Source organism: Macrobrachium nipponense, chromosome 10 (assembly GCF_015104395.2).
Source record: "Macrobrachium nipponense isolate FS-2020 chromosome 10, ASM1510439v2, whole genome shotgun sequence".
Lineage (NCBI taxonomy): Eukaryota > Metazoa > Arthropoda > Malacostraca > Decapoda > Palaemonidae > Macrobrachium > Macrobrachium nipponense.
In genome coordinates, this window is record NC_087204.1 from 102,469,534 (window position 1) to 102,484,070 (window position 14,537).

At 35.4% G+C, this 14,537-nt stretch overlaps 2 protein-coding genes and 1 pseudogene across 17 annotated transcripts in view; 1 reads left to right on the forward strand and 2 right to left on the reverse strand.

Moving 5' to 3' along the window:
• The window catches only part of LOC135224260 (dedicator of cytokinesis protein 5-like), a 23,744-nt pseudogene extending 21,149 nt beyond the window's left edge, over positions 1 to 2,595 (forward strand).
• Positions 1 to 14,537, reverse strand: part of LOC135223840 (dedicator of cytokinesis protein 1-like) — a 340,518-nt gene that overhangs the window by 141,800 nt on the left and 184,181 nt on the right. The window lies entirely within an intron of this gene.
• The window catches only part of LOC135223834 (TBC1 domain family member 22B-like), a 30,698-nt gene continuing 24,061 nt past the window's right edge, over positions 7,901 to 14,537 (reverse strand). For all 5 annotated transcript variants that reach the window (XM_064262706.1, XM_064262704.1, XM_064262702.1 and 2 more), the window contains 6 exons: positions 12,132 to 12,271; positions 11,408 to 11,536; positions 10,643 to 10,829; positions 10,163 to 10,345; positions 9,137 to 9,360; positions 7,901 to 8,746 (listed from right to left, as the gene is read on the reverse strand). In XM_064262706.1, coding sequence (XP_064118776.1) covers positions 8,609 to 8,746; positions 9,137 to 9,360; positions 10,163 to 10,345; positions 10,643 to 10,829; positions 11,408 to 11,536; positions 12,132 to 12,271 — 1,001 coding nt within the window. In that variant the 3' untranslated portion in view covers positions 7,901 to 8,608. The remainder of the gene's footprint in view (positions 8,747 to 9,136; positions 9,361 to 10,162; positions 10,346 to 10,642; positions 10,830 to 11,407; positions 11,537 to 12,131; positions 12,272 to 14,537) is intronic.

Consider the following 14,537-nt stretch of genomic DNA (forward strand, 5'->3'; position numbering starts at 1 on the left):
CGAATGCATACACGTTACACAGGGCTCGTTGCGGGAGCACTCTCGCCCCCGACAACGAGTACAAACCTCGTGAGGATTTACATCTACATCCAAGGTCGTCTCCCACGGATGTAGCACCTGCGGTAACATAGATAGATTAGTAGAGGGGTTACGGGGCCCTCACGCACGGGGGGAAGACATGCCCCCCCCACCCCGAACGCAAGGAAGACCCCAAATACAAATACAATGAAGAAGCTGAGCGGGGGGAGGGGCAGGAAGGAAGACGAAGAATCGGCTACCAAGGGAGTCGCGGGAGCTTTCCGACGACTTCCTGGCAGACCTTCGCTTCCCCCACCCCCACCGCCACCGCAGTGAAAAGTAATATGAAAATGAAACAGAATACTGCCCTTGCGATTCACTTCATAGAACTTAAATGAGGAAAAAGATCAATTCAGGGTAAGAACGGAAACTTGATCTAATAATATGATGCTATCATAAAAAATATATGAAAATGAAACAGAATACTGCACTTGCGATTTCATTTCACATAAAAAATCGTAAGGATCAATTCCCGGGTAAGAACGAAAATTGATCCAGATTAAATTCATGCAATCAATAAATGAAAATGAAAAGAATATTGCAATTGCGAATCCACTTTCATTGCATTCTATTATACAAAATTAAAAGTTCGTGCCGAGCGCAGTCACACTCTCGGTAACGAACGCACAGGGCAAAAATATAATGAAAAAAGTACTTACATTTTTCAATTACACCCTTCGCCCAAATACATGACTCGGCGCGAGCGCGCCCGCCCTCGGCACCGAGACATAATTCAAGGGTCATAATTAAGTAATGAAAATGAAAACATGTACTTACAGTTTCATTTTCAAGTCAAACAAACCATTAGTAGAAAACACAATATAAACAAAGCATACGACGATGAAGCGGGCAGAGAGCGATGACGAACACGTCCTTCACACCCGCGGCCGAAAGCAAAAGTGATTGTTTACCTCCCAGTCGCGCGACGATCGGACAAGCAGTTAACTACCGTCTCCCCTTGTTCGAAGCTTACGACCGTTCCAGCTGCGCTAGCTACTTCCTATGTTAAAGGACCCGAGGGTTTGTATTACGTATCGGAACAAATGTACTTTTCTTGGGGTTGTACACATTGATCGTACATGGTCCACCCCTGTACCATGCGGTGTTTTACCCTATGGCCAGACCCTCGGACTGTCCCTAACCCCCTCCCCAACCCAGAAGTAGGTGAGCCGTGACCGGTCAAGCAGCATTCTACCTAGGCTACCCCTCGACAGTTTTGACAGGCCTACTGGAATACTAAATAGGCTAGGTACCAGTAGGATAATGGCGACGCCTACTCTGACATAAGTAATTTAAAGAGGGGAAAGTGGGTTAAAATGTTCCAAAATATGTAAAGATATTATAAAAGACAAAAAATATATATGAGTCCTACGACGGGCATCGGCCTCCTAGGTACTACCTACCTATACCAATGGGTACCTCATACCCTACTCTATAAATCCCACCTCACTCGAAGCTTACTACTTTAATTAATAGAACTCACTGTTCCTGTTTGGTGACGAATTTGACGAGGACATTCGGGTGCAAGGTCTCGCTCAACTTCTTTAGGTTCTTCGCCATGATTTGCTCGAAAGTGACGGTCAAAATATTACTTATAAAGTCACATTTAATTGGAAACGACTGCGAGAGACCGGATCTTCTTCCCGGAAGTTCTCAGGAATCGAGATGTCGCTGGGAGAGGTGATGCTATGTAACGGCACCTCCTCTTTTTCGGAGATTTTTGTATTTCTCGTCTGAATTCTTTTGTATTCTGATGGGTACGTCGTTTAAATGGAAGAAACTGGCTTTTCTTATCTTTTTCCATGGGGGAAGAACGATTAAGCGTAAATTTTTGAACCATTATTTATGGTAACTGAATCTTTTTCGGATGTTTTATTTCTCATCCCATTTTTCGTCTGAATTTTTTGTATTCTGATGAGTGTGTCGTTGAAATGGAAGAAACTGACTCTTCTTATCTTCTCTTCATGGAGTAAGAACGACTAATACAGAAAAATTGAGTATGATTAAGTTTAAAAGTTTTAAGACATTACTTATGGTAACAATCTTTCTGGTTGTTTTGTATTTATCATTCCCTTTTTTGTCTGAATTATTTTGTATTCTGATGGGTAGCCTACGTCGTTTAAATGGGTGAAACTGGCTCTTCTAAGCTTTTTTTCATGGAGGAAGAACGACTAATAAAGAAAAATTAAGGGTAATTAAGTGTAATAGTTTTCAGTTGAGAGAGAGAGAGAGAGAGAGAGAGAGAGAGAGAGAGAGAGAGAGGAGAGAGAGAGAGAGAGAGAGAGAGAGAGAGAGAGAGAATTACCACTGTCATATGGTCTTCAGTTGCAATACTGTGCAATTGTATACATATAGGGTATCTTTTGTGGCTCGTCTGGTCATTACCATTTTGCTTTTTATTCTTATATTTATGCATCATTCATTAGTTTTTTAATACATTAGATACATAAACTAAGTATTCAACTCAAGAGGTCATTTGTGTGGCTTGATCTTGAACATGTAGTTCCAAAGCTATGATGAAAAATTTTTTTCTCGCAAAAGCGCTATCTTGGTATATTTCAAACAAAATGTTTTTGTTCGAATAATGACATGTCTGTATTGGACTGGCCGCCTTTTTTTGGTGGATTCTAACAATTTTAGGGACTTGGTATGTTTGCACTATTATGATTAATACTAGTTGCAACTTTAGTTGAAAAAGCAGAATGCTACATGCCTAAGAAACCAATCGGGGTTAGAAACACCATACCGAAATGAAGAATAAACTGTAATAAAGCATTAACAAAATAAAGAACTAGGATTTGGGGTAGGCAACCATATATGTACTACAAAGCAAATTTCTGTACCCATTTTTTTCACACTACAGAAAATCCACCACCTCCCTTAATTTCTTAGTTGAATACTACAGAAGTGTCCATAATTTAAGGTCAAATTATCTTTTAACTGACAAAGTTTTAATGTGAATTTCCAATTTAAGCAGCGTTGGAAAACAATAAAGTTTTGCACAGCGGGGAATTATATTAAGTTTTCCACAGCGGGGAATTATATTACGTTTTCCACAGCTGGGAATTATATTAAGTTTTCCACAGCGGGGAATTATATTACGTTTTCCACGACGGGGAATTATATTATGTTTTCCACAGCGGGGAATTAACACACGTGAAAAAACCCACTGACAACTACTGTTCATGGTAAGCTCAGTAACAAGTCACCTCAAGCAGGTTTGAATGACTATTATTTTCCATCTTCCAAACCACTGACCATCACAAGCCAAACCTTTGACACACACAAATCTTCACATCTAAAGACCGGGGTCACTGTAGCCACTGCCAGAACAGATTTAGAATCCAGTCTGGCTAACATGACTTTTTCTTCATTAAATCTCTGAGTAAAGTTTAGCAAGGGAAGCTTACAGATTAAATAGAATAGAATATACAATTCATGCCAAAGGCCAAGTGCTGGGACTTACGCAGTCATTCAGCACAGAAACAGGAATTGGCAGCAAAAAAGGACTGAAAGGTGTGACAAGAGGAAAACCTCAAAGCAGTTGCACTATGAATCACTTGTTAGAAGAGGGTGGAAAGCAAGATGGAAGAAAGAGAATACGAACGGAGGTAGAGTAAAAGGAGTGAAAGGGGTTGCAGCTGGGGACCAAAGGGAAAAGCTTAGAATATACTACATCTCTGGTTCTGTAGTCAAAGCTCAGCAACTGGACAGACTTTACAGGGACTAGACAAGATAACTGTTTACCATTTCAGTTGTATATGAAGGTGTGCACCTTTCCTCTTATGGGCTATTATCATTTTTGACCTAGATTCCATATTTCGGCTTATTCTAGGGAGGGAGACCAAGAAAGAAATGGAAGGACTGTGTGAGAGGAGACTTATGTGATGTGAGAAGGGAATTGATGAGGCAGAAGCGCAGGATAGAAATAGATGGAAATGGTTCCCATATAAAAATGGGAACCAATAGGGAAGAAGAAGATTGTTTTTGACCTAGATAGTTCTGTAGTCTGAAATTTTTCAATTTTTCATATTTGGGTAATTCATTCTTATAATTTTTTTATCAACAACAACAACAACAACAACAACAACAACAACAACAACAACAAACAATAATAATAATAATAGTAACAATAATAATAATAATAATAATGATAGGAATAATTTTAAAAAATTAGAAGTATTAGTATACATCATGCAATGTGAATCTTTCATTTGTCACATTATTTTCTTTATGTTACATACAATACAAATAAAAAACATTAAATCCACATTGCAATATCAGCTAGTGACAAATCCTTTAAAAGAAAGAAAATTCATGGCTAGTTTAGTTACAATACCTACAAAAATAAAGTTGTTCTCAGATGCTACAACCCACAACAGCGGGGAAATAGTTTGAGAATGAATACCTCAGTTGATTTAACCTTTTTGTTCATAGCAAAAATATTATAAATAGAAAAGTTACTCTAAGGCTATGCCCACATAATCGAACTTTGTTGGATGCGATGTCAAAAGTGGAGAACCAGCAGCCAAAGTTCTTTGCTTCTGAAGTCACATCAAACAAAGTTCGATCACGTGGATGCAGCTTTACAGAAAAAAAATGCAAGGTTATGACAAAGGAAAACACAAGACTCTTATAAAAGTTTTTATGTATGAATACACAATAAATGGAATACATTTCACCAAAGACAAAGAACAAAAACAGGTCTTAGTTGAAGTACACTTACATGACAGAGATATTGTAGACGAGGTACAGCCTCGCGTACTTCAGGAGCTCCCATTGATGGCAAGACTGATTCTATCATGTGCCTTAAACAACAACTATCACAATTTGTTCCTGACAGATGTCAAAACTTGGCAACTGTCTCCTTTGCTTTGTCACCATCAGTGTACATACTAAAGTAGGGGTATGTGGATGTTAAAGTGTGTGTGTGTGTGTGTGTGTTATCATTATTCTGTTTTTGTTAATACCAGCTATGAGCACCATATGCAAGAGCTGTCTGTTGTACTATTCCACAGAGATTAAGTGGATGGATCATATAGTAATGACTTCCGCAACTGTGATCTACTATATTTCATATAAGATCACTCTTCAATTCTACAGATTTTCAATTGGAAAATGACATACGTAACAAAATCTGAATGTCAAAGTCTTAGGCCTTTTTCAAAGAAAACCACATGAAGAATCATCTCAGTGACCTCTGTTGCCACCACAGAGTTAATATTTATTCAAATATGCATTCCTTACTAAGAGTACTTTGGCGTTCCTTGTTCCAATATCCTGAATCCTTTAATATGACAGATTCTTCAAATGATTTCTCTACTTAAGAAACTTCATGACTCACACAATGTCTAAATCCCTCAAAACTTGCACAAGGAACCAGCTCACCTTAAAACAATAAGTAATAGATAAAAAGCAAAATATATCATCTATCAATACTTAGAACCTATTCAAGTTAATTCAAGAAGATGCATGATCAACTAACTTATGTCCCCAAAAAGGGAATCATTTTTTAATGAAACAGGAGGAGGAGGAGGAGGAGGAGGAGGAGGAGGAGAGGGAATCCTACACCCGGAAACCCCCCACCACGCCCACTTTGAGAGAGAGAGAGAGAGAGAGAGAGAGAGAGAGAGAGAGAGAGAATCATCTACCAAAACGTCACTCAACTAATTAAGGTAAGGTCCAGGGTTCTTCAAAGACTCCTTTGAATTCAGGGAACAAAGGAATGAAAGGAGGAGGAGGAGGAGGAGGAGGAGGAGGAGGAGGAGGAGGAGGTGGGAGGAGGTAGGAGGAGGAGGAGGAGGAGGAGGAGGAGGAGGAGGAGGAGGAGGAGGAGAAATAATCAATCAAGGTCTAACAGCTTTTGCCCCATGAAATATCTAAAGGCTTGGGTATGAAATCAAAGTCTCCATATCACTAACCTATCATACCAATGTTAATCAAATTAAATGTCACATGAATTTAAGAGAGCTCATTAATTTGTAGGTTTCAGCAAACCTGTCTCATCACAGGCATACTTCAGTCTCTTTGCATGCATATTGAAAAATTACTACATAAAACAAAATCTTAACGCTAATATAAACCACTATTAAGCAAAGCCTTTTTTTAATGGTACAGTAATATACTTTTGTAATAGTTGAGTTAATGAATGATATGAGAATAACAAACCCTTTCTGTAATACTTGAGTTCAACAAATGGAGTTCTTTATTAGTAGTCCCGAAACTCTTTTAATTCATAAGGATTTTCAAGAAGAAAAATGTTGCAAAAAAATTTCTAAATTAATATCTACAATCTAAATTTATAAAGTTCATTCTTAGCATAATTTCACTGTGCTATGGTAATGGCAATATATATACGTTAAGTAATGCCATTCTTAATGGATAGCTAGCCAAACACACTTCACTTCAAAGTATTTAGTCATTGTCTGAGTCATGAGATGAGATAAACCTCCCAATACTAATCCATAGGCACTTTGCCCATGTTAGAAACTTTTAACAACCACCCTGAACTTCACAAATCAACTCTAACTATATAAAATAACATGAACAGCAGTAAACAAAAATTAAAAAAAAATATTTAAATGCTCATTAGAGTTCATTTTACATAGAAAATATTTAACTACCTATCTCCATCACTTGTGGAAATGACCAATCACATCACTTGCAATGTCTAGGAGACAATTATATTGACAGTATATAATACTGCATATAGCGCTAGTTCAGAGAATAATGACTTTAAGCAAGAAAAATTACAAACATAAAAAAAACTTTGAGTTATGAGTTATGTCCATCTACTGCACAATAGTATTCATCACGAATTACCTTTTGCAATTCAGAAAATTTGGCATCTACCAGCCACTGAACTGTAATATGTCATGACTACTGTCACATACAGTTGACATTAAGGAATAGCTAACTGTAAACTGACCACGAAAACTGCCAACCAATCAGAATTAGCAAATATAATTGAACTTACAACATGCTTTAATAGCCAGAGATAACTTGCTAATGATTTGCTGATTTGAAAAGACAAAATTATGTGTAATGCATTTGTCCACATAAACAAACCTGAGAGGTCTAGGATTAATTTCAAGATAAAAAAACTACAATATTCTATTTACTTTCTATAGATGCTAAGTTATAATCCATACAAAAAACAACAGACACAAAAGATGTGAGGGCCAAACATTCCCAGGTTACTCCAACTCGACCATGCAACTAATTCCAGGTCAGACTTAAACATCACTGCACTTCCCAGTTTCTTAGTGGAATCTTCAATCAATACATCCAACAAAGATCTATGGTAGCACCTTACACATAAGACAATTTTATTTAAGTACTACTGTTTGATATGGAAACAAACTAGTATAACAAAATGACACATTTTCCTTTTGTATATACATTAGAAATGCTTTTAATTTCATTATGAAGCACTACATTGAAAGCAAAAGGACCTGCTTGCTAACTTATTCAAGATCGAATGACTAAATCTTTTCAGTCTGATGGTGAAGAGTTTTGAAAAATTAAGATTGAATGGAGGAGTAAGTACCTGGGGTGATTTTTACACATCAAATCATGATAAATTATTGGGTTTATTTTTATGTCTGGTATCCAAGCGAATCCTTTAGCAACCACTGAGAAGAGAATGTCCTGCTAATTCTAGTTACCTTAATGCCATTATCATGTTAACCCTGGCTATATATGCTGTTTCTTACACCTTAAAAATGTGAACTCATGATAACTGCTTTTAAAATACAATCCCTCAAATTATAACAACCATAGAGAATAATAATCTTAGCAAATAGGTAAGGCAAAAAATGTGTAACGTTAAAAAATATATGTATTTATGTTGGTCAGAATTTTTCTCAATACCTCAAAAGCAAGACAGCGCTTGCTAGAGTATAGAATGCTTCTCTATGCATGTCAACAGCTTTACATGTAAAAATAACAATCTCTTATAAAATAGGATATCATATCAATGTAATAATGAAGATATATAATACATAAATACAAAAAAAAATTTGAGAAACTGAGATAATTTGCATAAATCAAGGAATATGTCCAAGTGCCAGTGAAGCACCTATGTACCTCTAAAACAATATTGTCGGTATCCTCAATGTTTTACAATAAATAATTTAACCCAAGGTCAAAGAAATAGCATAATGTTTTAACAATAACAAGTGCACTGCAGTTAAATGAAAATTTGAAAGTCCTCGATAAACTTACACACTTCATACACCTTGTTTTGAAGCAATCATAGAAACGATACATTTTTACAAAAAAAGTACAGTACAGTATTGTCAGTGAAGAGACTTATTAATTTCTTTAGCTCATTACCAGTACATAATTCAGAACAGTAATACTGCACCTTACCTCCTTCACTAAAGTTGAACTTGCAGGTTATAGGCTTGTATCATAGGCCTATATGCACTGTACAATGAAACATTTTTAAGTCACTGATATGCAACAAACTTCATGAAGTTTGATGTGCCACTACAATTTGTTCTCCATATTTCAATTTCACACTGTATCACTTTTTATTGGCCTGTAAATGATTTGGTGCATCAGCAAACACATATTTGAGACGGAAAGCTTCAGCAACTAGGAGGCTGATCTCACTGTCAGACCAGTAAGATGTTGGCAGGTTCTGGAGCAGCAGCATTAGACCCTGAAGATACATGAACTTTAAGAATAACTTTCAAGCATAGAAAATTGATAATGTCTGGTGCATGTGTTTTGTATGTGGCACACATTGGAGCCAAACAACATATTGCAATAAGCAAAACATCATTACGTATTTGCTTTAAAATTACTGAAATTAGATTTCTTACTTAATACTCAAGAACTGTACTTCAAAAGAGGTGGACCTCCAGAAGTACATTCACCTAATCATCATTATAAACATTTTTTAAAATAAGCTTTTTCCCTCTATGGGGTTAGGCATATAATGAGTTCTCTCCATTCTTTGCCCCGTGCTCTTTCAGCCATATTTCAACAGGTGTAGAGCTTCATCTCCTCCAAGTAAGAAACAACAAAAAATTCCAATAGAAGACAATACCTGGAAGTCTCTCTGAGCCATTAGCTGCTGGGAGAAATGCTTGAGGAAGGCTGCAGCAACATACAACACAAAGTGAGAGAACCCGTTAGGCTCTGAGTGCAAGGTGTCCCACAGACGAACAGTACATCCAAGTGGTAGTTCTCTCATTAGTAGGTTGTTGAACCATCGAAAAGAAAACTGGAGGTAGTCGATCTCATGTTTTTCTAGGTGGCGATGAAGATTGACTGTAAAAATTGGAAAAAACACAATGGATGAAGGATTTCTTAGCTTCTAGAGTTTTGCATTGTATATGAAAATTGCAATCATTGACCTATCCTACTGGATAGGTTAATGACAGTAATATTGCTCTCTCAGTATTGCAACATAATACATACACATATTTTACCTCTAATAGTATAAACAAAACAAAAAAACAGAAATAAGCTTATCAAAGCATTACAACTTCTGTGTCTTTGTAGTTTTTTACTTTTAATATTCCAAATTTTATCATGTTTGCTATATGTGGTTGCTATCTTGTAATAATGAACCACAATTACTGGATAGTCTGAGATAACTGATTGTATACCATTACATAAACTTGGGTATAGTTAACTACTTCACTAACGATGTGGAAGGCAGGGCCAAGAGGATGGTATGTACATACATAAGAGTATAACTAACTCTACAAACTCATTTAGAATTATCAATATGTACAGATAATAATGTAATAATTTTCACTAAATGTCTTCAACAAGAAGGTGTTTGTGAAATAGATAAGTATTAAAATTCAATAAACAAATGTGGCCTACTTATCAGCAAGGGTGGAGTAATGGTTTTTTAGGCGTTAAGTTTACATCTAAATTAATTGGTTCATTAACTCTTAGCAGAAAATTAAGAGTAATTATTCTCATAAAAAGATCACCCCCATCCATTTAATGACGAGAGAGAGAGAGAGAATATGCTGTTCTCCTTCCAACTAAAATAGATTATAACAGTTCATAATTCAGATTGTTTATGTACAAGTACTTTTTAGGTAAAACAACTTACTATCAATTCTCTTCATTAATTCCCTGAGTTGTTGCACCTTAGTCTGAATTCCTGGTTGGGCAAAGGTGTAGTTATCTTGGATCCCGTCAAGAAGTTTAGACATGCACCAAAAGCTATCCGCTTCCACAATAGCACGATCCTCCTCATTAACTAGTTCTATGTCATACGTGTCCAATTTTTCATCTTGGGAAAAAATAAGGAAGTTGTCCTAATTAAAAGTATGGCATGTGTCACTATGACATATGTAGCTTACAGTCTCTAATCGTACATGACTAGAAAGCAAACTTCATAGTTTTAAAGACCATTAAGTGATAGGCCATGCTGGGTCTTTACTGTTGACTATCTGATATCTTAGCTGGAGATTTTGTCTATCATCTAAATGTTTTTTTCTTTTTTTAAACATTCAAATGTTACAATGAAGATCACAGCCTTTACTGAATTCATTCTATACATCTCATGGCATTCTTAACAAGTACCTACCCTTTGGAACTACTTCATAGAGGAAGACAACAAAGAAGGGTGTTACTAGATCATTAATCCCTTGGACATATCCAGAGGCAGGATGTCTAATGGCCCAGATATACAAGATTCTTTCAAACATTTCTTGTACAATAGTTTGTTGAAAGAGGGGAACCAGCGGAGACATCCTTGGGATATCTATATGAATCTGAAACAAAGCAAATTTCAAATAACAATACGTACCATGTAGCAAATACTATAACTATCACCTTTCCCTCCCTCCCCATACATCCTCATGAAACTTCCAGATTCACAAACTTCAACTCTTGCAAAATCACTTACATATCACCTACACGTCCCTCTTTAACATCACTTTTCTCTAACATGATCAAGCCACATATGATCTCCCCTTCAACTATAGAAATGCCTTTCATTGGCAGTTAAGTTTTTAAAACATAAGACATATTTCTATACAGTCCATCAGTCATACACAGCCTTTAAGAACAGACCCTGGATACATAAATTCTTGTTTTGTAGATAGAAGCAGCAAAACAACAAGAGCTGCCATTTACAGACATGACCCTTGAAGTTATCAGTAGGTGACAACTATCATCCTTATTGTTTTGGTAATTGGATGTGACACAAAGGCAACGAGGAGTTGGGAGGCAGGGGTTTTGTGTATGACTTGAAGGGTTTGTATGAAAAACAGCTTTGTTAATGAAATGGTCTGTACAATACTGAGTACAACAATGTACATATTCTGACACAACTGTATAGAATGCTAACCTGTCTAAATGTATCTTGATGTATGTCTTCATGTCTAGTCTCGTAATACTGTTTAACAAAACTCCAGTATTCTTCACGTTTTCGTTTCAATGTTTCTTCTCGTCGTTCAACATTAGCAGGAAGATAACCCTGGGAAATTAATAAAAGTCAGCAATTAATATTATCTTTACAATCCTGATTACAACAGCTATTCAAGTTTTGATATTACTACACTTCTTTGAGCCAGAATTCAATTACTTTGAAGAACCTTACATTATTTAAACTGCATATCTAAGATAACAGAGAAATTAAAAAGCAATTCCACTTTATATGTTTCTATTCTTGAATAAATAGTAAAACAATACTGTAATATTATGATGCATTCACAGAAACTTGCCAAAACAGTTGAAGAGAAACTATCAAAATTCACATAATTTTTAACAGTAGTAATATTACAGTATATGTATAGAAAGGAATACAAGAGAATATAGAATTTAGGCCAAAGGCTAAACTTGGGGACCTATGAGGTTATTCAATGCTGAAATGGAAACTGGGAGTAGAAAGGTTTGCAAGGTGTAACAGGAGGAAACCTTTGCAGTTGGACTTTGCATACATTGTTAGGAGAGGATTAAAAGTAAGATGGGAGAAAGTAAATATCAATGAAGGAGATACAGTAAAAGGAATGAAAGGGGTCAAAAGAAATGCTGAAACAAACTAATTTAGGAAATAACACTCGAGTACTCACATTCAGGAGCCTCCACGAAATCGCACGGACAGAGGGTGGTATGCCCGACCAGGAAAGTTCTCGTAGTTCAGGAAGGTTGGTGTTACTACTTGCAATTAATTCTAGAAATTTATCTTGTTTAACTACGTCTCTTTCACTACCTGGAAAATTTGGTAACAAATATCGTTAAACACCTCGATATAAACAAATGATACTTTTCAATATTTCCCTTGCTATAAACAAAGGACTACATATATATTCTCATAACCAAAATATACATTTTCAAAACATAAAATTTATTGGAATTCCTTACATCTGTTTCTCTCGATAATGTGCATACAGTATATAACTGAAGATTACAGAATATCTTATACTTTGCCTAATCATTGCTGAAGCTGCAGCCTTCTAAAAAAAAAACCAATCTTAAGAGCCCCAGGCAATATATTATTCTAAACCTTTTGAAAATAATCACTGTATGTCCCTTTTGATGACAATTATAATTTATGTTCCTTTTGCCACAATAAAAAACAGGTAATGGACAACCTATACTACTCCAACATCAAGAAAATAAAACAACTACTACTGTATTACATACTTGGCGTTTGCAGAAATGTACGGTAAAATCTGAAAATATCAAACAACGCTAAAGCTAAAGCACAACAAAATGGCAAACGGTTGTCACCTTAGCTAACTGGTATTAAACTCTAGAAACCTATAACCTACAAGAACTACCTTAGTTTCAAATATCTTCTAAGTAAGAGCAAATATTCCTATTCAAGTATTCCAAATAGAGAGCTGCAATTCTATACAGAAAATTCTGAACTGAAAATTCTTAACAATTACCAAGTATTGATCACACGGATTAAATCAGTAAAATTGCCCTAATCTACAACAAGTGCCTAGTTTTTGACTGGTACATTGATAATACATACACATTAATTTAAATCAGTAAAATTGCCCTAATCTACAACAAGTGCCTAGTTTTTGACTGGTACATTGATAATACTACACATTAATTTATGTATGTCAAACGCTCTTGTCATTCAAGTACAATAACATAGCCCTGGCATTAAAAATGTTTTAAAGACATAACAGTATATAAAACAAATTTTCATACCTAAAAATGTTGAACGCAGTGCCGTACATGCAAATTATGACCTTAAATGCAAAGTACTGTAGTAATCAAAGTATCTTCTATACAGATAGGTACATAAGATATATAAGAGCAATCCAAAGCCAATAATAAAATGTGAAGGAAAATCATTAATATAGTACCAGTGCAGATAAAAGGAATTCCAATGTAACATAGAAGTTAGCATGTTTACTTTGCTACCGCAAATCTTTACACGAGAAAAGTTTAGAACAGCTAAGACACATTACCAAGTATAGCACTGTAATTGTGATTAATGCATCTATGGCAACACACTGCATACACTTTACAAAATATTCTTTTTATCCCAACTGGGTAATTCTGATATTAAATCCATCCTTTTAACTCACATTAGCAAATGATTTGTTCAGTTATTATGGGTGTAGCCATAAATACCCAAAAGAAAATAATAGTACATAGCTATGTAAGTACTACAGTACTGAACAGCAACTAATAATTTTTACTGAAGATTTTTTACGCAACAAATGAAAATGTTTTTTTTAACATTTAAAAACATTTGGATCATCAACACTTTGTGCTTGAGCAAAATGAGATGTAGTATTTACAGAAAAAAAATCTAACTAAATTTTCTAGTAAGAGATTCGGTATCATTCAGAATAGTATTGCGTATAGTACACAGGTTTTAAGCTAGTAATAAGTGCCAGTACTATTCAGTCTACAAAATACCAACTACTAACGGCAACAATCTTAAGTTTTGTCATCTTAACCCTCTTACGCCGAAGCCCAAAAAATCAAAACCTCTCCTGTATGCCGGCGCCGGTTTGGAGTGAGCGCGGAACAGGAAAAAATAATTTTTTCAAAAAATCACAGCGCGCTTAGTTTTGAAGATTAAGAGTTCATTTTTGGCTCATTTTTTTTTCATTGCCTGAAGTTTAGTATGCAATCATCAGAAATGAAAAATAATATCATTATCATATGTAAATAATGCGATATATGGTAACAAAAAAAAAAAATTCATAGATAATTGTATTCAAATCACGCTGTGCAAAAAACGGTCAAAGCTAACGAGTTACTTTTTTTTTTTCGTTGTATTGTACACTAAATTGCAATCCTTTTGATATATAATACATAGTAAAACAATAAAAGCAACACCGGAAAAATATTATCACAAAATGATGTACGAATTCGTAACGCACGGACGTAAAAAAATGTTATTTTCAAAAATTCACCGTAATTCTTAAATAAATGTTCTAGAGACTTCCAATTTGTTTCAAAAAATTAAGACAAATGATTGAATATTACGATACTGTAAGAGT